The sequence below is a fragment of the Phascolarctos cinereus genome, unplaced genomic scaffold, assembly GCF_003287225.1.
Source record: "Phascolarctos cinereus isolate Bilbo 61053 unplaced genomic scaffold, phaCin_HiC Scaffold_4;HRSCAF=312, whole genome shotgun sequence".
Lineage (NCBI taxonomy): Eukaryota > Metazoa > Chordata > Mammalia > Diprotodontia > Phascolarctidae > Phascolarctos > Phascolarctos cinereus.
In genome coordinates this window covers 723,818,861-723,845,606 of record NW_027555847.1, presented here as the reverse complement: position 1 = coordinate 723,845,606, position 26,746 = coordinate 723,818,861, and the positions used below count along the sequence as shown (strand labels likewise).

General features: G+C 41.1%; 2 protein-coding genes across 3 annotated transcripts in view; both read right to left on the bottom strand.

Moving 5' to 3' along the window:
• LOC110215293 (uncharacterized) lies at nucleotides 1-26,660 on the bottom strand. Of its 2 annotated transcripts, none has more exons than XM_078154473.1 (5): nucleotides 26,316-26,660; nucleotides 5,820-5,913; nucleotides 5,353-5,479; nucleotides 4,768-4,863; nucleotides 1-4,041 (listed from the first exon to the last, which is right to left on the bottom strand). In XM_078154473.1, the coding sequence occupies exons 2-5, from the start codon at nucleotides 5,853-5,855 to the stop codon at nucleotides 1,856-1,858; spliced, it is 2,445 nt and encodes an 814-aa protein (XP_078010599.1). In that variant the 5' UTR covers nucleotides 5,856-5,913; nucleotides 26,316-26,660; the 3' UTR covers nucleotides 1-1,855. The 2 variants fall into 2 exon arrangements, with proteins under 2 accessions (XP_078010599.1, XP_020852317.1); XM_020996658.2 differs by lacking the exon at nucleotides 26,316-26,660 and adding an exon at nucleotides 8,594-8,681.
• The window catches only part of LOC110215126 (uncharacterized), a 31,564-nt gene continuing 25,419 nt past the window's right edge, over nucleotides 20,602-26,746 (bottom strand). Inside the window, 4 exon segments of the mRNA XM_078151850.1 lie at nucleotides 20,602-22,905; nucleotides 23,633-23,728; nucleotides 24,219-24,404; nucleotides 24,686-24,747. Coding sequence (XP_078007976.1) covers nucleotides 20,636-22,905; nucleotides 23,633-23,728; nucleotides 24,219-24,404; nucleotides 24,686-24,747 — 2,614 coding nt within the window. The 3' untranslated portion in view covers nucleotides 20,602-20,635.

Here is a 26,746-nt window from a genome sequence, read left to right as displayed (position 1 = left end):
TTTCAATTTCTTGTTTTATTAGTCTTCTTGTACAAAACAACTAAAATGGATATATTTTACATAATTGCACATGTATAACCTGTGTCTCATTGCTTATGATCTCAGGGATGGGAAGGAAGGGAGGAGAGATAGAATTTGGAACTCAAAATTTTAAATAAAAATGTTTAAAAACATTTTTTAAAAGAATACTAGACACAGGGAAAACATTTTTGATGAAGGTATTAATGAGGAAATAAATAAATCCTAGCAATCATAGAAAAAGGGACTTGAGAAACCATGTAATCCAGATCACATGCAAAACTTAGTGCCCCTTCCACCACCACAAATCTGACCAGTAGTCATCTAGCTCCACCTTGGTGAACATGTCCAGCTAGGAAGACGTGATCACTTCCCTCAAGGCCACCCATTTTACTTTGGACAGCTCTGGTGCCACGGGGGTTTCTTAACCTCAAGTTTGTAGTTATCCCTTGACAACCTGTTCCTCGTCCTACCCTCTCCAATCAAATAAAAATGAGCATTTGTGCGAAGTCTTACTACACTACCATGCCGAAGGGAAGGGCGGGGCTATATACACTCGCTAACCCACATGATGTTCCTTGACCCTGAGTTTTTCCTACTCCTGGTTTGACACATCAAACTTCTCCTCTTAACCACACTTACCAGAAATGGACTGTATGAGACGCTACTTGGGCAGCACAAAGATTTCCCTTTAGTTTTTTTTAATTTTCAGTGAGTGTTCATTGGATAAAATAACACTCATGCTCCTTCATTTTGAAGCCATGATACCTAGTATATTATTCTCCAGTGTGTATCCTACGTTTGTTAGTTAATAATATTCATACAATTTTCTCCAGTTTGAATCTACTGATACAAAATAAGCAATCTGCCATTTAGAAAAGCTCGCCCTCATTTCTAATTTTTCTATTAAGAAAGACTTCAATGATGAACTTTTATAAATTCTCTGTAGGGAAAGGCTTTGCAACAATTATATTTGTAGGGGGCAGCTAGGTGGTGCAGTGGATAAAGCACCAGCCCTGCAGTCAGGAGGACCTGAGTTCAAATCCGGCCTCAGACCAAACACTTGACACTTGTTAGCTGTGTGACCCTGAGCAAGTCACTTAACCCCAATTGCCTCACCAAAAAACAAAAAAACCCAATTATATTTGTACACTTTCTGTTCAGTATGAAATTTCTGATGTCAAGAGAGTATGATGTCCTATTGGAAGGTCTTTCAACATGCATTATACTCATCAGTTTTATCTTTCATATAAAATCTGTAACATTTACTAAGTGCTGAGTTCCAATGGTTGACAACCCAAAATATATTATATTTGCAAAGGTTTCTTCTCAAATGACTTATTTGATGGAAGTCATATCTCCTTCACAGAGCCCCTCCTATGATCATTTCTGTAAAGCTGCCATTGAGAGTGCTTCAAGGCTTGCAGAACCACAACCATATTTTACCTCATTGGATTTTCAAATGAATCCTGATATCATCCCTCAATTGTAGATGGAGAAACAAAAGCCAAGAGAGGTTAAGTGACTTGCCAAGAGTCACATAGCTACTAAGGCAGAATTTGAATTCAGGTCTTCCTGACTCCAAATCCAGTATTCTCACACACTTAACTACCTAAGTGACTCATCACAATATTAAGGTTCCTCTCTAGTATTTTCTAATGTTCAGTATCGTCTTCCAACTGAAGGCTTTCCAGCAATTATCAAGTATCTCTCCATATGGATCATGATTCTGAACAAGTTCTAAGCACCCTTGGATGGCTTTCCCAAATTCATAAAGTTTTTTTTTCCTATTTCTAAAGTTAAACAGACACAACTTAATAATTTAATAGAATGAGATTTAATAATATGTCTTCTCTGCCAAAAGTCCATCATATTCCAAAAGTTTCTCTCCTATGTTAAATTTCTGATGTTCAAGTGTAGTCTTCCAACTGAAGGCCTTCTGACATTCTGATGAAATCTTTCCTCTGTGGATTTTCTGATGTTCAGTAACAATCATCTTCCTGCTAAAAGTCTTCCCACACTGATTATACTGATATGGTTTTTCTCCAACATGAATTTTCTGATGGTGAGTAAGGCTTGCCTTCCCTCTGAAAGCTTTGCCACATTCAATACATTCATAAGGTTTCTCTCCAGTATGAATTTTCTGATGTTGATTGAGTCTTGTCCTCCTAGTGAAGGCTTTCCCACATTGATTACATTGATATGGTTTCTCTCCAGAATGGCATTTCTGATGTTTATTAAGTCCTGTCTTCTGACTGAAGGCTTTCCCACATTCTTTGCATTCATAAGGTTTCTCTCCAGTATGAATATTCCGATGTTCAGTAAGGGTTCTCTTCTGACTGAAGGCTTTCCCACATTCATTACATTCATAAGGTTTCTCTCCAGTATGGATAATCTGATGTTCAGTAAGTGCGTTCCTTTGATTGAAAGCCTTCCCACATTCATTACATTCATAAGGTTTCTCTCCAGTATGAATATTTTGATGTTCAGTAAGTGTTCTCTTCTGATTGAAGGCCTTCCCACATTCAGTGCATTTGTAGGGTTTCTCTCCAGTATGAATTTTCTGATGTCTTGTAAGTCCTGTCTTCTGACTGAAGGCTTTACCACAATTACTACATTCATAAGGTTTCTCTCCAGTATGAATATTCTGATGGTAGATAAGTCCTATTTTCTGACTGAAGGCTTTCCCACATTCATTACATTTGTAAGGTTTCTCTCCAGTATGAATTTTTTGATGTTGAGTAAGGATTGTGCTCCTGGTGAAGGCCTTCCCACATTCATTACACTGATAAGGTTTCTCTCCAGTGTGACTTTTCTGATGGTCAGTAAAAACAGATTTCCTGCTAAAAGCCTTTCCACAAGTATTACATGTATACGGTTTCTCTCCAGTATGAATTTTCTCATGACAGGTAAGTCCTGCCTTGTGACTGAAGGTCTTCCCACAATTATTACACTGATATGGTTTCTTTCCAGTATGAATATTTTGATGTTCGCTAAGTGTTCTCTTCTTATGGAAAACCTTCCCACATTCATTACATTCAAAAAGCTTCTCCCCAGTATGAATTCTCAGATGGTAGACAAGTCCTGACTTTTGACTAAAGCTCTTCCCACATTCATTACATTTATAATTGTTCTTCCCAGTATGAATGTTCTGATGTCCATTCAGTCCCGCCTTCTGACTGAAGGCTTTCCCACATTCGTTGCATTCATATGGTTTCTTGATCTTATGAATATTCTGGTTGTCAGCAAATGTTCTCTGCAGCCTGAAGGCCTTTTCACATTCGTTACTTTCATAAGCTTCTTCTCCAGTATGAATTCTATTATGCATAGTAATGTCAGCTTTCTGTGAGTAGGCCTTTTTATACTCATTACTTACATACGCTTTTTCTCTAGCATGAATTCTCTGATATTCTATAAGTCCTGTCTTCTTACTAAAAGCTTTTCTATATTTGTTACATTCATAATATTTTTCTACAACAGGAATTCTGTGATTCTGAGAAATGTTTATGCTACTTGACAAAGTCTGATCACATTCACTCCCTAAATGTGCTCTCTCTCCATTCTGTTGACTGTGATGTTCACTGAGGTCTGAGTCATAACTAAACAATTTCTCACCTTCATTATACCTAGAAAACATCTTCTTTAAGGAAATTCTCTTCTGTTTATTCAGGTATGAATGCAATCGGACTCTCCTTTGCTCTGTAACACATGGATGAAGAAGATTCCTTGCAAGAAATATCTTACGTTGGGGGAAAAGGATTGCTCCTTGGCAGAAGCCTCCTTTATGTTCTTTATATGCATCGCCTCTAACTTGATTGAGAGTCTTCATTTCAAATATTTGCTTATGTCCAAAAAGTTCCTCTTCACTGCTCTGCTGTTTTTCTAATAAAGCATAACATTCCCTGGCTTTGCCAAACTTGGAGACACAGAGACCACCCACATGAACTCTTCCTTGGAATGGTTCTTCCATGGAGAAGCCACATGTTGGAGGGGACTCCCTGGTTTCAGGCCTACTGTCCCAATCTGAAAGACATTTGCCAATCAAGGAAAACATCAATGAGAACAATGTTAATTAATGGGAGGCAGAACAACAACAAAGTAATCAAAATGGAAATTGGGAAATTATCATAACCAAGTTGCGTTCCAAAAATGAACAAGAATTAGGAGTCAGAGCACCTGAGTTTAACCCCTGCCTTGGTCATAGAGGGCAGGTCACTTTGAATTGGTCACAGACTTTCTAACCTCAGTTTCCTCATCTGTACAATGAGAGGCTTAGAACAGATGACTTTGAGGGTTCCTGTCACCTCTAATCTTGGATCCAGTGATATCCTTTCTTTGCAGAGGTGGGGGACTACAGGTGTGGAATCCTGCATGACACATCAGACTTAGCTGATGTGCTGATCAGCATGGCTGAACTCTTTATTTTCATTAGTTAGTATTCACAGAACAACAGAGACACACGCAACGTTCATGAATGGAGAAGCAGAAGGGCTCCTGAGGAGCAGGTCAGGCACTAAAATGGTGAAAGAGAAAACTCTCTCCTTTCTCGACACCCTCCCCTGAGACTGGAGGGACAAACCAGCAGAAGATGAGGCTCTGGGAAGCAGCCCATCCCAGACGGCCTCAGCTCTGCTCCACAGCGACCTCAGGAGCTGTGAGAAATCCCTGACCAAGCCTGTCAGAGGCCCTTCTCCAAACAACCAGCTGGGATGTTGCTGATAGCGACTCACCTGCTTTGCACTCACTCACCTGCACAGGTGCTTCTTGGGCCCTCTCCCTCGGACACCCAAACCACTTCCCCTCGCTCCAAATGACCAATCACAGCTGGTTTAGAAACTGCTAGTCCTGCACATGGGAATGCAAAGATGCTGGTTCAGAAAGCTGGCTCAGAATTTGGACCATCTCTCACAGGGAAAAATGGGAATGCCAGGAAGGCCTAAAGAGAGGGACAAAGGACCACTGACCTGGGCTCCTAGGACGTACAGGAGAATGCATTAAGGAGTGAACCTGGCCCCAGAAAGGACCCCCCAAGACCATGGGAACCTTCCATGTCTCCAATATCTACACAGGAAATTTAAGGAAGGATCTCGGACTTGAGGGGAAAAGGAACAACACAGGAAGAACCTCAGGACCACACAATGAACCTGCCAATGTCTTTCACCTGGACACAGGCAGAAGCAGCCTGTGACGTGGCCACAAAATGATGGGCAACCTAGAATTTCTGCATAAGAAACAAGAACTGATAAACACAGGAGAGAAGCCACAGCATTCAGTATGGAAGGAAGCAAAAGTTCCCCACTACAAAGAGTCTGAGTCCCTGGGGAGCATCCTTACCCAGCCAGACCAGGTTCCTGTAGTTCTCCAGCATCACATCCCTATACAGCTGCTTCTGGGCAGGGCGCAGGCGTCCCCACTCCTCCCAGGTGAAGTCCACAGCCACGTCCTTGAAGGTCACTGATTCCTGAAATACCAATTCTATTTCTGCATCTTCAGGGCCCCTTCCCAACAGGGACTCAAGAGGTCAAGGCTGGTTTTCACAGAATCATGAAATTTAAGAAGGAAAAGGGTGCTCAGAAGCCATCTAGTCCAACCCACCTGAACAAGCACTGTAGGCACCACTTCATTGTTTTCTGGTCTTGTTGGCAGAGAGTAATGCTCATTTTGGATAATGTTTCTCAGAAGTCAATGGAATGGAAAGGTTTTTTGTGCAAGAAATGAAAGGCAGTAAGACTGCATCTGGGATCACCCAATATCAAAAAGAAACAGGTTGATAATCTAAGGAAGATGTTCCCCTCACATACCTGGTGACTGCTGGTGGGCAGGACCACTGGGACCATTGTCTTCTACTCGATGTCCACACCCACTGGGGAAGGGCAGAGTCCTCAGAAATCAGAGCTGGAGGAAAGAGAGGAAACCATGAGCAGGCACAGCCTCGGCCCCTCTTTTGGCCTTCAGAGTCCTGGCTGTGTCGATGAAGTAAAAGAGATGGAAGACAAGAGCTTCTCTGCTTCCATCTGGGCCCCCCGGCTCCCAGTCATGGAGGTTCACACCTCTGTCATCCTTGCTCTTTTATTCCCCTCATCAAACACACCCCTTCAGATGCCAAGTCTCACAGATCCTAATGCCAAAGCACCTTTCATGACCCTCCAAATCACCCCTGCAGTTTAAGCCCTCCTCACCTCTCACCTGCATTTAACCTTGCAACAGCCTAGCTGGCCTCTGTCTACAGAAAAGGCCAGGTCTGATTCGCCTACTGAGTAAACTCCATTCACTCCCTGCTGCCTCCAGCAGGAAGCAGAATCCTCTGCTTGGCATTCCACCCTTTCATACCTAGCCCCACCCCCTTGCAGCCTCCCCCATACTCTGCCCTCTAGGGATGCTGGCCTCCATGCTGGTCCTCAAACCCAACACTTCATCTGCCACCTGAGCATTTTCACCAGCTGGGCTCCATGCCCACATTATTCTCTCTCCTCCCGTCTGCCTCCTGGCTTCCCTGCCTTACTTGAAGGCTTAGTTCAAACCCCACCTCCTACAAGAAGCCTTTCTCAATCCCCCTTAATGCCAGGGCCTCCCTCAGTTGGTGATTTTGGAATTATCTTGTATGTTTCATAGTTGTTTGCATGTTGTTTTTCCCCCATAGACTAATAAGAGCAGGACCTGGGCATACTTTGGCCTTTCTTTGTATCCCCAACACCTAGCACAGTGCCTGGCACACAGTAGGCATTTAATAAATGCTTGCTGACTTGGCTTCCTGCGAATCTCTCCTCTCTCTAACCTGTCTTCTTCAAGGCTGCCACACTCCTAATTCTAAAGCTCCTGTAGCTCCCTATTACCTCCAGGATTCAGTAAATTCCTTTGTCTGGCACCTAAAGCCCTTCACCATCTTGCTCCAGGCCACCTTTCCAGACTTATTACTCAACATTTCCCTTCACAAACATTCTATGGACCAGCCCAATGGGCCTGCTTGCTGTCCCTAATTTATGACAATCCACCAGCCATTGTCCTGTCTCTGTACAAGGTCATTCACTGAGGCTGTCCAGCCCTTCTCTTTCAGAGGATCCCTAACTTCCTATAAGGTTAGAGTCCAATGTCTCTATCCACTTGAAACATTCCTGATCCCCCCTAAAACTAAGGGCCTAGTACCTACCCTCTCAACATAAAACATTACACTCATTTTTAGTTTTTTAGTGACATATGTATATACCTGAAATTTCTAGTGGTGAAACATAAGTTTCTTTGAGGGCTAAGCTGTTTCATTTTTCTCTTTGTACACTAAATACGCGGTATAATATCTAGCACAATGTAGGTATTGAATAAATAATTGTGTTGGCTTTAAGGGGACTTGGGGGAAAGAACTGAAGGAAAGGAAAAGACAATGACAATGTGGAAATAGGAAGATATGAGACTGAATAGACGGTGGTGTGCTCAACAGCAGGAGCAGTGTTCACAGAGGGAAAAGAATGTGTCTGGGGGAGAGATGACTTCAGTTAGGAAATAAGGAAGGAACAACAGGAAAGGAGGGGAAAGCAATGCTAAAGCAGGGTCTAAGAGCTAGAGGAGACTGCAGAGGCAACATGAGAGATAAAGGCTGAGGAGGAGTAAAGAAGAAGAGAGCAGATGTGGGACAGCAGAGTAAGAGATCACTGGGCAGACAAGAGGAAGGAAAAGGTTAATGAAAACAAGAGGGAAGATGAGGGAGGGGAAAGAAGGGGGAGACCAATGAAGAGGGAAATGACACCGAGGACAAAAAGGAACCTGGAGGATGAAAGAGCCTGGAAGAAGATGGAAAGAGACAAAGGGAAAGTGGAAAGAATAAGAAAATGACAGGAGAGGAGAGGGAAGAGAAATCCTTTAAAAGGGGAAGAGGATAAGGGGCAGCTAGGTGGCGCAGTAGATAGAGCACCGGCCTTCAAATCAGGAGGACCTGAGTTCAAATCTGGCCTCAGACCAAATACTTGATACTTACTAGCTGTGTGACCCTGGGCAAGTCACTTAACCCCAATTGCCTAAAAACAAAAAAGAGGGGGGGAGGATGAGGCTAAGAAGAGGAATAGCAAATATGTAGAAAGAGGCCAGAAGGCTAACTGGGACACAGGAAGTGAGGTGGGGAAAGCCAGGAACTTGAGCAGAGAGGGGAGAGAAGAACAGAAACTGGCAGATTAAAGGGAAAGGAAGGGGAGGGAGAGGAAATCAGAATGGAGGAGGCATCCTGAGCAATGACAACATCAGACTCATTCCAAGAAGATAAAATGTACATGGGGGAACCATGGGGCAGAGATAAATGTAAAGGTCTATGGAGAGGGCCCAAAAAGAAAATTCACCACCAAAGTAAGAGGGGGGGCTGGCCAGGAGAGCACAGCCAGACTGCGCGTGCGCCAACGCTGGTGCTTGCATAAGAACGCGCCTGCGCAACAGTGCAGGTTGCAAAGGAAGGAGGGGGAAGAGTAAGGGAGGGGCTGCGCCTGCGCAGAATTAAGGCCGACGTAGCCCTCCTTTGGCCCCCTCAAGAGAGAAGCGGGCTGAGAAACATGGCGCTTAAGGCTTCGTCCCCACCCCCGCTGCCCGTCAGCCGTACCTCGGTTTCCAGCTGCGGGACAACGCATTCCCCAGACTCCTCCGCGCCGGAGCAGATTCCAGCCACCTACGAACGGGCGAGGACTGTTCAGCCGGGGGGGGGGGGGGGAGTTTGATTTCCGGGGCGAACGAGTCACGTGGCACGAATCCAACTCGCCTTCTGGGTCTGCACAGCCTTCTGGGAAACGTAGTTCGGCAGCCCGCGGATTCTGCGCATGCTCAAGAAAGCCCTTTGCTTGCCCAAAGTCCAGAGCTCTCTCTAGGGGAGGAAAACCTCCCCAAGGTGTTCCTGACCTTTATGAACACGTCTGCAGACACACACACACGTATACATATGTGCACATATACACACGTATCATATAAGTCCATATACAGGTATATGACATACGTATGCATATATAGCTGGTTCTTTACAATCGGTTTCCCTTGGAATCCTATGTATTTGGTTTCGTATTTTCGTTCTCGTTTGAATTTAAAACCAGGATTCTGAAGAAAGGTCCATCCATAGGCTTCAGCAGACTCCCAAAGGGTTCCGTGTCACAAACAGGTTTAGACAAGAGCATTTCCAGGATCTACCAGTCTAGAACCTCTCCAAAAAGGGCGATGTTTCCAGCTTCTCAATCCTTGAAAGCACAGGCAACATGTCCAAGGTGTTTTGGCAGCAAGGGAAAGGAGGGCTGGTCAGTTACCATTCACTAAGCACCTGTTTTGTGCCAGATGGGCAGCTATGTGGCGCCATAGTGCACAGAGCACTGGGCTTGGAATCAGGAAGACTCTTCTTGAGTTCAAATCTGGCCTCAGACACTTACTCCCTGTGTGATCCAGGGCAAGTCACTTAATCCTGATTGGCTCACCAAAAACAAACAAACAAAAAAAATGACAACAATGAGACAACATAGCAAAATTTATAGCATGCAGTCAAAGCAGAACTTAGGGAAAATTTACATCAATGCTTATATCAATAAAACAGAGAATCCAGAGCAATGACTTGGACATGTAACTTTAAAAAAAAGTTAAAAAAAGAACAAATTCAAAATCTCCAATTAAACACCAAATTGGAAATCCTGAAAATGAGAGATCAATAACATGGAAAGAAAGCCAGTGAATTAATTAATAACACTAGGAACTGGTTTAGGTTTTTTTTTGGGGGGAACCAATAAAATACACAAACTGTTGATTAATTTGATTTAAAAAAGAAAAAAAGCCACATTACTAGTATCAAAAATGAAAAGCATGAATTCACCATCAATGAAGAGGAAATTAAAGCAATCATTAGGAGCTATAGTTCCCAAATTCTATGTCAATAGATCTAAGAGTCTAAGTGAAATGGACGAATACAAACAAAAATATCAAGTTCCCAGATTAACAGAAAAGGAAATTGAATACTTAAACCAGTATATCTTAGGGAAAAAAATCAAACAAGTTCTCAATGAGTTCCCTAAGGGAAAAAAAAAATCCTAAGCACTAAATAAATTCACAAGTGAATTCTACCAAACATTTAAATAATAATAAATTTTAATGCTATATAAACTTTTTGATGAAATAGCCAAAGAAGTCCTACCAAATTCCTTTAACAACACAAACATGGTGCTGATACCTAAACCAGAAAGAGCAATAACAGAGAAAGAAAAGTCTAAAACAATTTCCTTAATGAATATTAATTTTAAAAATTTTTTTAAAATGCTGGCAAGGAGATTACAGCAATACATCACAAATTAGGGGAGCATGGAATAGCTTATCTGTCAGATCTATAGATAAGGGAACAATGTATGACCAAGCATGAGAATAGATAGCATTACAGGACATAAAATGAATTATTTTGATTACATTAAATTAAAAGGGGTGTGCACAAACAAAATCAATGCAGCCAAGATTAGAAGGAAAGCAGAAAACTGGGGGAAATTTTACAGCAAATTTCTCTGGTAAAGGCCTCATTTCTCAAATATATAGAAAGCTTAATTAAATTTATAAGAATACAAGTCATTCCCCACTTGATAAATGATCAGGGATATGAAGTCAGTTTTCAGACTAAGAAAAATCAAAGCTATCTACAATCTTAGAAAAATGTTCTAAATCACTATTGATTAGAGAAATTCAGATTAAAACAACTTTGAGGTACCATTTCACACCTATCAGATGGGCTAATATGACAGAAAAGGAAAATGTCAAATGCTGGAGGGAATATGGGAAATTTGGCACACTAATGCACTGTTGGTGGAGTTCTGAACTGATCCAACCATTCTGTAGAACAATTTGGAACTATGCCCAAAAAGCTTTAAAATCCTTTCACCCAGCAATACCACTACTAGATTTGTATCCCAAAGAGACCAAAGAAAAAAGTAAAAGGACCTATATATATATATATATAAATATTCATAGTGGCTCTTTTTGTGTTGGCCAAAAATTAGAAATTGAAGTGACACCTATCAATTGGGGAATGGCTGAACAAGTTGTAATAGAAGATTGTGATAGAATACTATTTTGCTAGAGGAAATGATGAGCAGACAGACTTCAAAAAAAACCTGGAAAGACTTACATGAACTGATACAAAGTGAAGTGAACAGGACCAGAAGACTGTAGAGTAACAGCAAATATTGTACAATGATCAACTGTGAGTGGGTTAGCTATTCTCAGCAATACAGAGATCCAAGATATGTGGGATGCCACTCAAATTAAAAAACACACAGAGGTATCCAAGGAGAAACAGAAAGTTCATTTATTATCATTATCATTATTATTATTTCAAATCTTGAGATTTGGGTGTCCCTCCACCAGGATGTCTGATGAGAGGAGACAAAGTACAGGAACAAAGAACCTGATTAAGTAGCCCTAATGGGCAAATTCCCCCCTCCCACCAACCGTCCACTATTTGGCTCACATTCTCAATGTACCATAGAAACTGAAAACAAAACAATGAACACAATATACATACCTATATTTCTTAGTTTGCTGAAGTAATAGCAAAGAAGCAGTTAAAGATGTGCAGTCAAGCTAGACACTGTACTGTACAGCCAGGTCACCATGACAGAAATATAGCAACAGGTACATCAACAAAATATGGGGGGGGGGGCTTCTTCAGGGGTTTCAGGCTTAGCAAACTTTAACTACTTAACAATGGCATGGGGGGGGGTACTGGGGGTTGAATTCCCATAAATCAGATGATGTCTAGTAAACCGAAACTTAGGCCTGTCAGGCTGCTATGCCTGCCTTGCTTCTAAGAAGTTTTCACAGGACCCCTCATCCCGCTCAGCCTTATCCCAGACCTTGATTACACTGAGGAGTCTTCACTGGGGCATCCCATTCACAAGACAATTCTGAAGGAATAATAGTGAAAAATACTATCCACCCCCAGAAAAAGAACTGATTAAGTCTGAATTTACATCAAAAGCATACTAATTTTTAAACATTATTTTTCTTGGGGGGGGTGTTTGGGGGGTCATCTCTTTTCTTTCACAACATAATAAATGTGGAAATATGTTCTGCATGACTGCTCATGTATGATAACCTATTGTGACGAATGAAAAGTTAAGAGACACAACTTCTGGGTAATTAATCATTTTATCAGTTATGGCTAGCAAATAATTAATAAAAGGATGGTCATTTGGCTATCTCTCAATCAAAGACCCCCCTGAAGGCCTCTGGATGTTTATATACTCTTGGTAGAGTGGCTGTTCCCAACAGATGGCAATCAACTCCCATTGATTAACAATTAATGAGAGAATGAATATTATAATGAGGTGGACCTAATCAAATGACAGGCTTGAGGACTTGATTATGAATATGTTATTCTTACTCCCAGACTACCTCTAGCCTAAGGCAATCTAGAAAAAGGATCTACACCCACCCAAGCTTTTCTGAACAGAACAGAAGGGCTGGATTTGCCTAGATTACATTCTTTTTACTTTTTACTCAGAACTAAACTTCTCCAGTTGGGTGGGCTCTGAACAAGATTGAGGAGAACTTTAAATCCAATTTCATCATCAGCCCTGTTCTCAAGAGGCTAATTTGACTTGTAGAGAATGAGGAAATAGGAAAGTTAAAAAAAATCCTCAATAATAATTGGTTATTCATATGAGAGAAATAATCGTTTCTCTCATTATATCAAACTCTGTGCTTTCCCAACAACCAGGGGAGGGGTAAGAGGGAGTGAGCTGAGAACTCAATTTTTTTTTAATTAAGGTTAAGACTGTTTTTACATGTAATTGGAAAAAAATATTTTTTAATAATAAGACAATAAGAAACAGGAATCTTGTCCATGATTTTTTAGTCTTTAGGTTTTATGTCCACCATTGTTGTTTTATCCAGTGTGAATCCCACTTCTGCTCTCAAGGCATTCTTTCTCAAATTCATTACATTCATATAATTTTTCTCCACTTTGAATCCACTGGTATTTTAACAAGCATTTTACCTTCCAGGAAGGTCTTCCTTCATTTTTGAGGTTTCTATAAAGCAAGGTTAAATGACCTTTACAATCTCTATGATGGAATGCTACATTCACTACATTCATAGGATTTCTCTCCAATACGAATTTTCTGATATTCAAAGTCTGATCATTCACTGCAAGTCCTTTCAACATGTATTACATTCATTAGTCGTTTCTCTAATATGAATTCTGTAATGTTGAGTAAGTTCTGAATCCCATTGCTTAGCCATTCCAAATTCATTACATTTACAAATTTTTCTCTCTAATACTGTGTGTGTGTGTGTGTGTGTGTGTGTGTGTGTGTGTGTGTATTTTAAGTAATATTTTAATGTTTGCAAAGCTCTAGGTACATATATCCATTATGGTGTTTGATAAGAATTATCCTCCTGTTGAAGGCCATTCCTGTTCATTACATTGCTATTTTTCTCTAGTATGAATTTTCTGATGGCAGGTCAGTCCTGTCTTCTGACTGAAGGCTTTCCCTTATTTATTACATTCATAAGATTTCTCTCTGGTAAGAATACTTGATGTACAGGAAGTATGCTTGTCTTAAAAGTGTGCTGTGAATATATTTGATTTTCAAGAAGTCAGCTGATCATCTTTATTGGTACACCCCAGCAAATGGAAATAGCAGGTTATATAATCAATTCTCTAGAATTCTTTTTTTTTTTAATTAGGCAATGGGGTTATGTGACTTGTCCAGAGTCACACTGTTAATGAGTGTTACCTGTTTGAGGCTGTGTTTGAAATCAGGTCCTCCTGACTCCAGGGCCAGGGCTGTAGCCACTGCGCCACCTAGCTGCCCCTAGAATTCTTGTGGATCAGTGAACTGAGGGATAAGGTTTTTTTTTTATTAATTTATTTTCGTTTATCAACAATCTCTTCCATATGCTTTTTGAGTTTAAAATTTTTCTCCCCCTTCCTCCCTACAAGACGGCACACAATCTGATATAGGCTATACATATACATTCCCATTGAACATATTTTCACATTAGTGTGTTGTAAGTAAAAATTAGAACCAATAGGAGGAACCACCAGAAAGAGGAAACAAAATGCAACAAAAGAGAAAAAAAATAACAAACAGTATGCTTCAATCTGCATTCAAATTCCATAGTTTTTTCTTTGGATGTGGATAGCATTTTCCATCACAAGGCCTTTGGAGATGTCTTAGATCCTTCTATTGCTGGGAAAGATTAAGTTTATCAATATTAGTCATCGCAAAATGTGGCTGTTATTGCGTACAACGTTCTCTTGGTTCTGCTCACTTCATTCAGCATCAGTCCATACAAGTCTGTCCAGGTTTTTTGATGTCTGCCTGCTCATCATTTTTTATAGCACAATGGTATTCCATCACATTCACATACCACAACTTATTCAACCATTCCCCAACTGATGGGCATCCTCTCCATTTCAAGTTCTTTGCCATCACAAAGAGAACTGCTATGAATATTTTTGTACATGTGGGTCCTTTTTCCATTTTTACGATCTCTTTGGGATATAGCCCTAGAAGTGCTATTGCTGAGTCAAAGGGTGTGCACATTTTTGTAACCCTTTGGGCACAGATCCAAATTGTTCTCCAAAATGGTTGGATCATTTCACAACTACACCAACAATGTATTAGTGTTTCAATTTTCCCACATCTTCTCCAACATTTATCATTTTCCTGTTTTGTCATGTTGGCCAATCTGATAGGTGTGATGTGGTACCTCAAAGTTGTTTTGATTTGCATTTCTCTAATCAATAGTGATTTAGAGCATTTTTCCATAGGACTATAAATGGTTTTAATTTCTTCATCTGAGAACTGCCTGTTCATACCCTTTGACCATTTATCATTTAGGGAATGACTTCTATTCTTATAAATTTGACTTAATTCTCTATAAATTTTAGAAATGAGGCCCTTATCAGAGAGACTGGTTGTAAAAATTCTTTCCCAATTTTCTACCTTCCTTCTAATCTTAGTTGCATTGGCTTTGTTTGTGCAAAAACTTTTCAATTTAACATAATCAAAGTCAACCATTTTGCTTTTCATAATGTTCGATAGAAGGTTAAGTTTTTTAAGTTACTTTAATTTACAATGTAATAGTTACTGTAAAAGCTGTTCTGCTCCTTGAGATTTTATTCTGCACTCCCAATTATTGAGTAGCTCTTTTGTTTCCAGTTAATTGTTGAAAAAAAGTGCTTACATAGTTTGTCATTTCATCAAAATTTGTTTCCTACATAATTTCTCCCTTGAATATTCCCAGAAAGCCATCACATATAACAAAGAAGATAGTAAGGAAAAAAGCCCTGCACAAGTGATCAACACATCAGGGAAAACAACTCGGAAAATACATTCAGTGCTCCCAAGTCATACAGCAGAGACCCATGCAAAGGAGCAGGGAGAGGTGTCTTTTCATACCAGTCTTGAAGATGATGCTTCTTCTTCGGGTTCTATTGAATTCATTGACATTTTCTTTGGGGCTGTTCTTCCCATTTACACTTTGGCATGAAAGAAGTTTGTTGTCTTGGTTCTAACTTTACTACACGTGAAATGCTAACATGTGGACATCTCCGCTGCCAATCTTCAGATGGACTATCAGTGCCTGAACTGTGCTAGAGCCTTCTCAGCTCCTATGGTCTGATGAGCCACAGTCAGACACACTAGACCTTAACCCCAACATGGTGATGTCATTTTCTCCTCTCGTGAGCACTGAATAGCCAACTTTACTAGACAGCAGTTCATGTCTGTCTCCCCAAGCATCGGTATTCATCCTATTTGCTGTTTTCTCATAACACAGTAACATTTCATGGCATTTGGTACCACCATTGGTGTGGCCATTCCTCATCAATCAGCACCTACTTCCTGTCCTTTGAAAGATGAAGCTTGTTCTATAAAGGGCTTTCTTTTTGTTAGTGACTTCCTCAGGGCATATACCCAGCAGTAACATCTTTGGTTCAAAAGGGTATGAATGGGGTAGCTAAATGGCAAAGTGGATAGAGCTCTGGCCTAGCAGGCAGGAGTACCTGAGTTCAAATCTGGCCTCAGACACTTGACATTTACTAGCTGTGTGACCTGGGCAAGTCACTTTACCCCAACTGCTGCACTCCAAAAAAAAGAGAGAGAGAAAAAAATGGGTATGAACCAGGGGTGGGGAACATGTAGGCCACACATGGCCTTCCAAGTCCTTGGGTACAGTCTTTTGACTGAGTCCAAGTTTTACAGAACAAATCCTTTTATTAAGGGGATTTGTTCTGTGAAGTTTGGATTCAGTCAAAGGGCTGCACTTGAGGACCTAGAGGGCCACATATGGCTTTGAGGCTGCAGGTTCTCCACCATTTGTATGAACATTCAAGTCACTTTAGTTAGATAATTCCAAACTGCCTTGCAAAATAGTTGGACTAATTCACAGTCCCAACAGAACATTACTGTGTTTATCTTTCCACATCCTTTTGAACACAGACTATTCCCATGGTTTTTCCTCTTTTGCAGGATAAGAGGTAAAATTTCAGGATTATATTGATTTGCATTTATCTTATTACTAATTGATTTTATATGGTTGGGTTTGCAATTTTTCTTTGAAGAACCACTCCTTCACTATGTTTTAAGTGTTAATCACTGGGAGAATCATTTGATATTGTATGTTTTGTAATTTGTCTACAGACAGTGTTCCAAAAACTTTCATGGAGCTTTAAATTTGAAGTTTAAAACTGCAGTAAGTATTTTTGGACACCATATGTATTGAATATCAGGTCCTTAGAGACTTTTGATAAAAAGTTTTGATCTCTCCCTTCTTACCTTAGTTGCATTAATTTTATTAATGAAAAGGCTTTGCAATCTCATCAGACTGAAAAGGCCTATTTTTTTTGTCATCACCTGTATCCCACATTTGATTAATAATTTACACCACAGTCATCTCTTATTCTAGCTCTCTTCCAATTATTCCAATTATTTTTCAGGAACCATATTCATTTTGTTTATTGTTGTACATAGTATAAAATGGGGTTCTAAGCTTTTTTTTTTGCTAGATAATGGGGTTATGTGACTTACCTAGGGTCATACAGCTAGTAAGTGTCAAGTGTCTGAGGCTGGATTTCAAGTCAGGTCCTCCTGACTCCAAGGTCGGTGGTCTATCCACTGTGTCACCTAGCTGTCCCTTAAACTTATTTTTTTCAAGACTACTTTTCAGTTTCCCCAGAAATTCTTGTTGATAGATCCCAATTACTAGTATCATCTTGGCATTTTGAAATGTAGCATTAAAGCTTAGTGAGAGACATAGCTAAGCTAAGTCATCCTCAATGAGTTAAAGAATGACAATGGAAGGCCAAAAAAGGAAAGGAAAACAGAAAAGCCTTGCAAAAATTTTTATAAAACCTTTTCTCACCAATAAGGACAGTGGTGCAACAATATATTGATTTGAAATTGCATTTCTGGAAATGCAGACAGAAAAGGCCGAAAAGGATGAGGGAGGGGATTGGAACAAGCTCACACAGAGGAGATGCTGCTGAAGTTATGAGCATGCTGGGTTAATGATTCATAAGGTAGGTGAAGAGAAAGAGAGCAAAGAGTTAGGAAAAACCTTAGACCTCATTTCAACGTCTCAAAAGGTGAAAAAGAGAACAATGACAACTACTGATTTATATACCTACTTTCTCATTTATAAAAAATAAATTTTCTCAATAATACTAGACACAAAGAAATCAAAGCTATCTCGTTATATGAAACAATGCTCTAAATCACTTGATTAGAGAAATGCAAATTAAAACAACTTTTGAGGTTCCACCTCACACCTATGAGATTGGCTAATAGACAAAAAAAAAGAAAATGTTGGATGTTGGAGAGGATGTGGGAAAACTGGGACACTAATACATTGTTGGTGGAGCTGTGAACTGATCCAACCATTCTGGAGAACAATTTGGAACTATGTCCAAGGGCTTTAAAACTGCATACCCTTTCATCCAGCAATACCACTGCTAGGTCTATATCCCAAAGACGTCCATGAAAAGGGAAAAGGACCTCATTGTACAAAAGTATTTATAACAGCTCTTTTTGTGGGGGCCAACAATTGGAAATCAAAGGGATGCCCATCAATTGGGAAATGGCTAATCAAGCTGTAGGATACAATTGTAACGGAATATTATTCTGCTGTAAGAAATGACAAGCAGTATTGTACTACAAGAAATGATGAACAGGCTGATTTCAGAAAAACCTGGAAAGACTTGTATGGTCTGATGCTGAGTGAAATGAGTAGAACCAAGAGAACGTTGTACAAAATAACAGCCACATTGCGTAATGACTAATATTGATAAACTTAACCCTACCCAGCAATACAAGGATCAAAAACATATCCAAAGGCCACATGATGGAAAATGCTATCCATATCCAAAGAAAGAACTATGGAATTTGAATGCAGATTGAAGTATACTATTTGCTATTTTTTTTTCTCTTTTGTTGCATTTTGTTTCCTCTTTCTGGTGGTTCCTCCTATTGCTTCTAATTCTTACTTACAACATCACTAATGTGAAAATATGTTTAATAGGAATGTAGATGTATAGCTTATATTGTGCACCATCTTGGGAAGGATGATGAGGAGAAAGGGGAAGAAAAATTTTAAACTCAAAAAGCATACAAAAGTGATTGCTGATGAATCAAAAGAAAGAAAAAAGAAAAAAAGAAAAAGAAATGACAGGCATGATGATTTCAGAAAAATCTGGAAAGACTTCCACGAACTGATGCATAGTGAAGTGAACAGAGCCAGGAGTATATTGTACAAAGTAACAGCAATACTGTTCAATGAAGAACTATGAATGGCTTAGCTATTCTCAGCAATACCATCATCTAAGACGATCCCAAAGGAGTAATGATGAAGCACACTCTCCACCTCCAGAGAAAGAACTGATATTGTTTGCAAACAGACTGAAGAATGCTATTTTTCACACTTTTATTTTTTTTCCTGTTTTCTTCGAGTCTTCTCATACAAAATGACTAATACGGCAATGTTTCAGAAAATCATACATGTATAACCTAAATCTGATCGTTTGTTGTCTCATGGGGATGGGGGAGGGAGGGACTTGGAACTCAAAATTTTAAATAAAAATATTTCAGAAATTTTTAAAAAGAATACTAGACAAATGAAAAAACATTCTTGATGAAGGTATCACTGAGGAAACAATATAATCCTAGCAATCACAGAAAAAGGGATTTCAGAAACCACTGAATCCAGATCAAATGCAAAACTCAGTACCCCCTCCACCACCACCAATCTGACCAGTAGTCATCTACCTTCATCTTGGCAAAAATGTCCAGTTAGGAAGAATTGATTACTTCCCTCAAGGCCATCTATTTTACTTCTGGACAGCTCTACTGTCACGGGGGTTTTCCTAACTTCAAACTTTTATTTACCTCTTTGCAACTTGCTCCTCTTTCTACCCTCTACAATCAAATAAAGATAAAATTTTGTGCAAACTTTTAGTAAGCTATCATGGGGGAGGCAGTGGAGTTATACACTTGCTGCCCAACATAAGGTTCCTCTATCCTGAGTTTTTCCTGCTCATGGTTTGACACATCAAATTTCTCCTCTTAACCACACTTACCAGAAATGGACTGTAGTGACACACTACTTGGGCAGCACAAAGAGATTTCCTTTTAGTTTTCTAAATTTTCAGTGGGTGTTCACTGGATAAAATACCACCCATGTTCCTTCATTCTAAAGCCATGATATCAAGTATATTATTCTCCAGCGTGTATCCTGTTTGTTCTCAAGAAATACTCTCTCAAGTTAATAACATTCATACAATTTTCTCCAGTTCTCATCTATTGATACAGAATAAGCATTCTGCCATTTAGGAAAGCCCACCCTCATTTCTAATTTTCCTATAAAGCAAGACTTAAATGATGAACTTCTATAAATTCTCTGTAGGGAAAGGCTTTGCAATGATTGTATTTGCATACTTTCTGTCCAGTACGAAATTTCTGAAGTCAAGAGAGTATGATGCCCCATTGGAAGGTCTTTTAACATGCATTATGGTCATTAGTTTTATCTTTGATATAAAATCTGTAACATTACTAAGTTCCCAGTTCCAATGGTTGACAATCTAAAATATATTACATTCATAAAGGTTCCTCTGAAATGACGTATTTGATGGAAGTCATATCTCCTTCACAAAGCCCCTCCTATGATCATTTCTGTAAAGCTACCATTGACAATGCTTCAAGGCTTGCAAAATTGTGTACATATTTTACTTCATTGGATTTTCAAAGGAACCCTGATATCATCCCTCACTTGCAGATGGAGAAACTAAAGCCAAGAGAGGTTAACTGACCTGTCAAGACGCACATAGCTCCTACGGCAGAATCTGAACTCAGGTCTTCCTGATTCCAAACCTGGTATTCTTAGACACTTTACTACCAAAGCATTTCATCACATTGTTAAGGTTCCTCTCCAGTATTTTCTAATATTTAATAATGTTTTCTTCCAACTGAAGGCTTTCCTACAATTAAGTTTCTCTCCAGTATGAATTGTGATTCTGAGCAAGTTCTAAGCTCCCTTGGATGGCTTTCCCAAATTCATTGTTTTTCCCCTCATTGTTAAGATTCAAAAGAACACAAGTTAATAATTCAATAATAATTTAATGGAATAAGATTTAACAATATGTCTTCTCTGCCAAAAGTCTATCATATTCCAAAAGTTTCTCTCCTATGTTAAATTTCTGATGTTCAAGAGTCATTTTCCAACTTAAGGCCTTCTGACATTCTGATGAAATCTTTCTCCTGTGGGTTTTCTGATGTTCTGTAAGAATTGTCTTCCTGCCAAAAGCCTTCCCGCACTGATTACACTGAAACGGTTTTTCTCCAGTATGAATTTTCTGATGTTGACTAAGACTTGTCTTCTCTCTAAAAGCTTTCCCACATTCATTACATTCATAAGGTTTCTCTCCAGTATGAATTTTCTGATGTCGAGTAAGTCTTGTCCTCCTGGTGAAAGCTTTCCCACACTGATTACACTGATATGGTTTCTCTCCAGAATGACATTTCTGATGTTTACTTAGTCCTGTCTTCTGACCAAAGGCTTTCCCACATTCATTACATTCATAAGGTTTCTGTCCAGTATGAATATTGTGATGTTCAATAAGTGTCCTCTTCTGACTGAAGGCTTTCCCACATTCCTTGCATTCATAAGGTTTCTCTCCAGTATGGATAATCTGATGTTTAGTAAGTCTCTTCTTCTGATTGAAGGCTTTCCCACATTCATTACACTGATAAGGTTTCTCTCCAGTATGAATATTCTGATGTTCAGTAAGTGTGTTCTTTTGATTGAAAGCCTTCCCACATTCATTACATTCATAAGGTTTCTCTCCAGTATGAATATTTTGATGTTCAGTAAGTGTTCTCTTCTGATTGAAGGCCTTCCCACATTCAGTGCATTTGTAGGGTTTCTCTCCAGTATGAATTTTCTGATGTCTTGTAAGTCCTGTCTTCTGACTGAAGGCTTTACCACAATTACTACATTCATAAGGTTTCTCTCCAGTATGAATATTCTGATGACAAGTAAGTCCTATTTTCTGACTGAAGGCTTTCCCACATTCCTTACATTTGTAAGGTTTCTCTCCAGTATGAATTTTTTGATGTTGAGTAAGGATTGTGCTCCTGGTGAAGGCTTTCCCACATTCATTACACTGATAAGGTTTCTCTCCAGTGTGACTTTTCTGATGGTCAGTGAGAATAGATTTCCTGCTAAAAGCCTTTCCACAAGTATTACATTCATATGGTTTCTCTCCAGTATGAATTTTCTCATGACAAGTAAGTCCTGCCTTGTGACTAAAGGCCTTCCCACATTCATTACATTGATATGGTTTCTCTCCAGAATGAATTTTCTGATGACTCCTAAGTCCTATCTTTTTATGGAAGACTTTCCCACATTCATTACATTCAAAAAGCTTCTCCCCAGTATGAATTCTCAGATGGTAGACAAGTCCTGACTTTTGACTAAAGTTTTTCCCACATTCATTACATTTATAATTGTTCTTCCCAGTATGAATGTTCTGATGTCCATTCAGTCCCGCCTTCTGACTGAAGGCTTTCCCACATTCGTTGCATTCATATGGTTTCTTGATCTTATGAATATTCTGGTTGTCAGCAAATGTTCTCTGCAGCCTGAAGGCCTTTTCACATTCGTTACTTTCATAAGCTTCTTCTCCAGTATGAATTCTATTATGCATAGTAATGTCAGCTTTCTGTGAGTAGGCCTTTTTATACTCATTACTTACATACGCTTTTTCTCTAGCATGAATTCTCTGATATTCTATAAGTCCTGTCTTCTTACTAAAAGCTTTTCTATATTTGTTACATTCAAAATATTTTTCTACAACAGGAATTCTGTGATTCTGAGAAATGTTTATGCTACTTGACAAAGTCTGATCACATTCACTCCCTAAATGTGCTCTCTCTCCATTCTGTTGACTGTGATGTTCACTGAGGTCTGAGTCATAACTAAACAATTTCTCACCTTCATTATACCTAGAAAACATCTTCTTTAAGGAAATTCTCTTCTGTTTATTCAGGTATGAATGCAATGGGACTCTCCTTTGCTCTGTAACACACGGATGAAGAAGATTCCTTGCAAGAAACATTTTACGTTGGGGGAAAAGGATTGCTCCTTGGCAGAAGCCTCCTTTATGTTCTTTATATGCATCGCCTCTAACTTGATTGAGAGTCTTCATTTCAAATATTTGCTTATGTCCAAAAAGTTCCTCTTCACTGCTCTGCTGTTTTTCTAATAAAGCATAACATTCCCTGGCTTTGCCAAACTTGGAGACACAGAGACCACCCACATGAACTCTTCCTTGGAATGGCTCTTCCATGGAGAAGCCACATGTTGGAGGGGACTCCCTGGTTTCAGGCCTACTGTCCCAATCTGAAAGACATTTGCCAATCAAGGAAAACATCAATGAGAACAATGTTAATTAATGGGAGGCAGAACAACAACAAAGTAATCAAAATGGAAATTGGGAAATTATCATAACCAAGTTGCGTTCCAAAAATGAACAAGAATTAGGAGTCAGAGCACCTGAGTTTAACCCCTGCCTTGGTCATAGAGGGCAGGTCACTTTGAATTGGTCACAGACTTTCTAACCTCAGTTTCCTCATCTGTACAATGAGAGGCTTAGAACAGATGACTTTGAGGGCTCCTGTCACCTCTAATCTTGGATCCAGTGATATCCTTTCTTTGCAGAGGTGGGGGACTACAGGTGTGGAATCCTGCATGACACATCAGACTTAGCTGATGTGCTGATCAGCATGGCTGAACTCTTTATTTTCATTAGTTAGTATTCACAGAACAACAGAGACACACACAACGTTCATGAATGGAGAAGCAGAAGGGCTCCTGAGGAGCAGGTCAGGCACTAAAATGGTGAAAGAGAAAACTCCTCTCCTTTCTCGACGCCCTCCCCTGAGACTGGAGGGACAAACCAGCAGAAGATGAGGCTCTGGGAAGCAGCCCATCCCAGACGGCCTCAGCTCTGCTCCACAGCGACCTCAGGAGCTGTGAGAAATCCCTGACCAAGCCTGTCAGAGGCCCTTCTCCAAACAACCAGCTGGGATGTTGCTGATAGCGACTCACCTGCTTTGCACTCACTCACCTGCACAGGTGCTTCTTGGGCCCTCTCCCTCGGACACCCAAACCACTTCCCCTCGCTCCAAATGACCAATCACAGCTGGTTTAGAAACTGCTAGTCCTGCACATGGGAATGCAAAGATGCTGGTTCAGAAAGCTGGCTCAGAATTTGGACCATCTCTCACAGGGAAAAATGGGAATGCCAGGAAGGCCTAAAGAGAGGGACAAAGGACCACTGACCTGGGCTCCCAGGACGTACAGGAGAATGCATTAAGGAGTGAACCTGGCCCCAGAAAGGACCCCCCAAGACCATGGGAACCTTCCATGTCTCCAATATCTACACAGGAAATTTAAGGAAGGATCTCGGACTTGAGGGGAAAAGGAACAACACAGGAAGAACCTCAGGACCACACAATGAACCTGCCAATGTCTTTCACCTGGACACAGGCAGAAGCAGCCTGTGACGTGGCCACAAAATGATGGGCAACCTAGAATTTCTGCATAAGAAACAAGAACTGATAAACACAGGACAGAAGCCACAGCATTCAGTATGGAAGGAAGCAAAAGTTCCCCACTACAAAGAGTCTGAGTCCCTGGGGAGCCATCCTTACCCAGCCAGACCAGGTTCCTGTAGTTCTCCAGCATCACGTCCCTATACAGCTGCTTCTGGGCAGGGCGCAGGCGTCCCCACTCCTCCCAGGTGAAGTCCACAGCCACGTCCTTGAAGGTCACTGATTCCTGAAATACCAATTCTATTTCTGCATCTTCAGGGCCCCTTCCCAACAGGGACTCAAGAGGTCAAGGCTGGTTTTCACAGAATCATGAAATTTAAGAAGGAAAAGGGTGCTCAGAAGCCATCTAGTCCAACCCACCTGAACAAGCACTGTAGGCACCACTTCATTGTTTTCTGGTCTTGTTGGCAGAGAGTAATGCTCATTTTGGATAATGTTTCTCAGAAGTCAATGGAATGGAAAGGTTTTTTGTGCAAGAAATGAAAGGCAGTAAGACTGCATCTGGGATCACCCAATATCAAAAAGAAACAGGTTGATAATCTAAGGAAGATGTTCCCCTCACATACCTGGTGACTGCTGGTGGGCAGGACCACTGGGACCATTGTCTTCTACTCGATGTCCACACCCACTGGGGAAGGGCAAAGTCCTCAGAAATCAGAGCTGGAGGAAAGAGAGGAAACCATGAGCAGGCACAGCCTCGGCCCCTCTTTTGGCCTTCAGAGTCCTGGCTGTGTCGATGAAGTAAAAGAGATGGAAGACAAGAGCTTCTCTGCTTCCATCTGGGCCCCCCAGCTCCCAGTCATGGAGGTTCACACCTCCGTCATCCTTGCTCTTTTATTCCCCTCATCAAACACACCCCTTCAGATGCCAAGTCTCACAGATCCTAATGCCAAAGCACCTTTCATGACCCTCCAAATCACCCCTACAGTTTAAGCCCTCCTCACCTCTCACCTGCATTTAACCTTGCAACAGCCTAGCTGGCCTCTGTCTACAGAAAAGGCCAGGTCTGATTCGCCTACTGAGTAAACTCCACTCACTCCCTGCTGCCTCCAGCAGGAAGCAGAATCCTCTGCTTGGCATTCCACCCTTTCATACCTAGCCCCACCCCCTTGCAGCCTCCCCCATACTCTGCCCTCTAGGGATGCTGGCCTCCATGCTGGTCCTCAAACCCAACACTTCATCTGCCACCTGAGCAAATATTTTCACCAGCTGGGCTCCATGCCCACATTATTCTCTCTCCTCCCGTCTGCCTCCTGGCTTCCCTGCCTTACTTGAAGGCTTAGTTCAAACCCCACCTCCTACAAGAAGCCTTTCTCAATCCCCCTTAATGCCAGGGCCTCCCTCAGTTGGTGATTTTGGAATTATCTTGTATGTTTCATAGTTGTTTGCATGTTGTTTTTCCCCCACAGACTAATAAGAGCAGGACCTGGGCATACTTTGGCCCTTCTTTGTATCCCCAACACTTAGCACACTGCCTGGCACACAGTAGGCATTTAATAAATGCTTGCTGACTTGGCTTCCTGCGAATCTCTCCTCTCTCTAACCTGTCTTCTTCAAGGCTGCCACACTCCTAATTCTAAAGCTCCTGTAGCTCCCTATTACCTCCAGGATTCGGTAAATTCCTTTGTCTGGCACCTAAAGCCCTTCACCATCTTGCTCCAGGTCACCTTTCCAGACTTATTACACAACTTTTCCCTTCACAAAAGCTCTATCGGCCAGCTGAATGGGCCTGCTTGCTGTTCCGCATTTATGACAATCTACCACCCATCCTGGTGGTAGAGGAAGGGGAGGGAGAGGAAATCAGAATGGAGGAGGCATCCTGAGCAATGACAACATCAGACTCATTCCAAGAAGATAAAATGTACATGGGGGAACCATGGGGCAGAGATAAATGTAAAGGTCCTATGGAGAGGGCCCAAAAAGAAAATTCACCACCAAAGGAAAGGGGCGGGCTGGTCAGAAGAGGGCACAGCAGACTGCGCCTGCGCCAACGCTGGTCCAAGAGTGATTACACAAGAGTGCGCCTGCGTAAAAGTACTGGCGTGCAAAAAAAGGTGGGAGAAGAGTAAGGGAAGGGCTGCGCCTGCGCAGAGGTAAGGCTGAATTGGTCCTTCTTAGGCCCCCTCAGGAGGGAAGCAGGCTGAGGAACATGGCGCCTAAGCCTTCGTCCCCACCCCCGGTGCCCGTTAGCCGTACCTCGGTTTCCAGCTGCGGGACTACGCATTCCCCAGCCTCATGTCTCCTCGCCTAAGCAGATTTCAGCCAACTGTGAAGAAGCAAGGACTGTCCGGCCAGGGAGAGGCTCGAGTTCCGGGGCGAACGAGTCACGTGGCACGAATCCAACTCGCCTTCTGGGTCTGCTCAGCCTTCTGGGAAACGTAGTTCGGCACCCCGCGGATTCTGCGCATGCTCAAGAAAGCCCTTTGCTTGCCCAAAGTCCAGAGCTCTCTCTAGGGGAGGAAAACCTCCCCAAGGTGTTCCTGACCTTTATGAACACGTCTGCAGACACACACACACACACACGTATACATATGTGCACATATACACACGTATCACATAAGTCCATATACAGGTATATGACATACGTATGCACATATAGCTGGTTCTTTACAATCGGTTTCCCTTGG

What these genes read in the sequence shown, in the direction of transcription:
- LOC110215293 (XM_078154473.1), bottom strand. Translation starts at nt 5,855, where the DNA reads ATGGTCCCAGTGGTCCTGCCCACCAGCAGTCACCAG. An exon ending in CAGGAACCTGGTCTGGCTGG is followed by an intron (nt 4,864 to 5,352) that starts GTAAGGATGCTC and finishes TCCCATGTGCAG; the next exon opens with GACTAGCAGTTTCTAAACCA. An exon ending in CCCAAGAAGCACCTGTGCAG is followed by an intron (nt 4,042 to 4,767) that starts GTGAGTGAGTGC and finishes AATGTCTTTCAG; the next exon opens with ATTGGGACAGTAGGCCTGAA.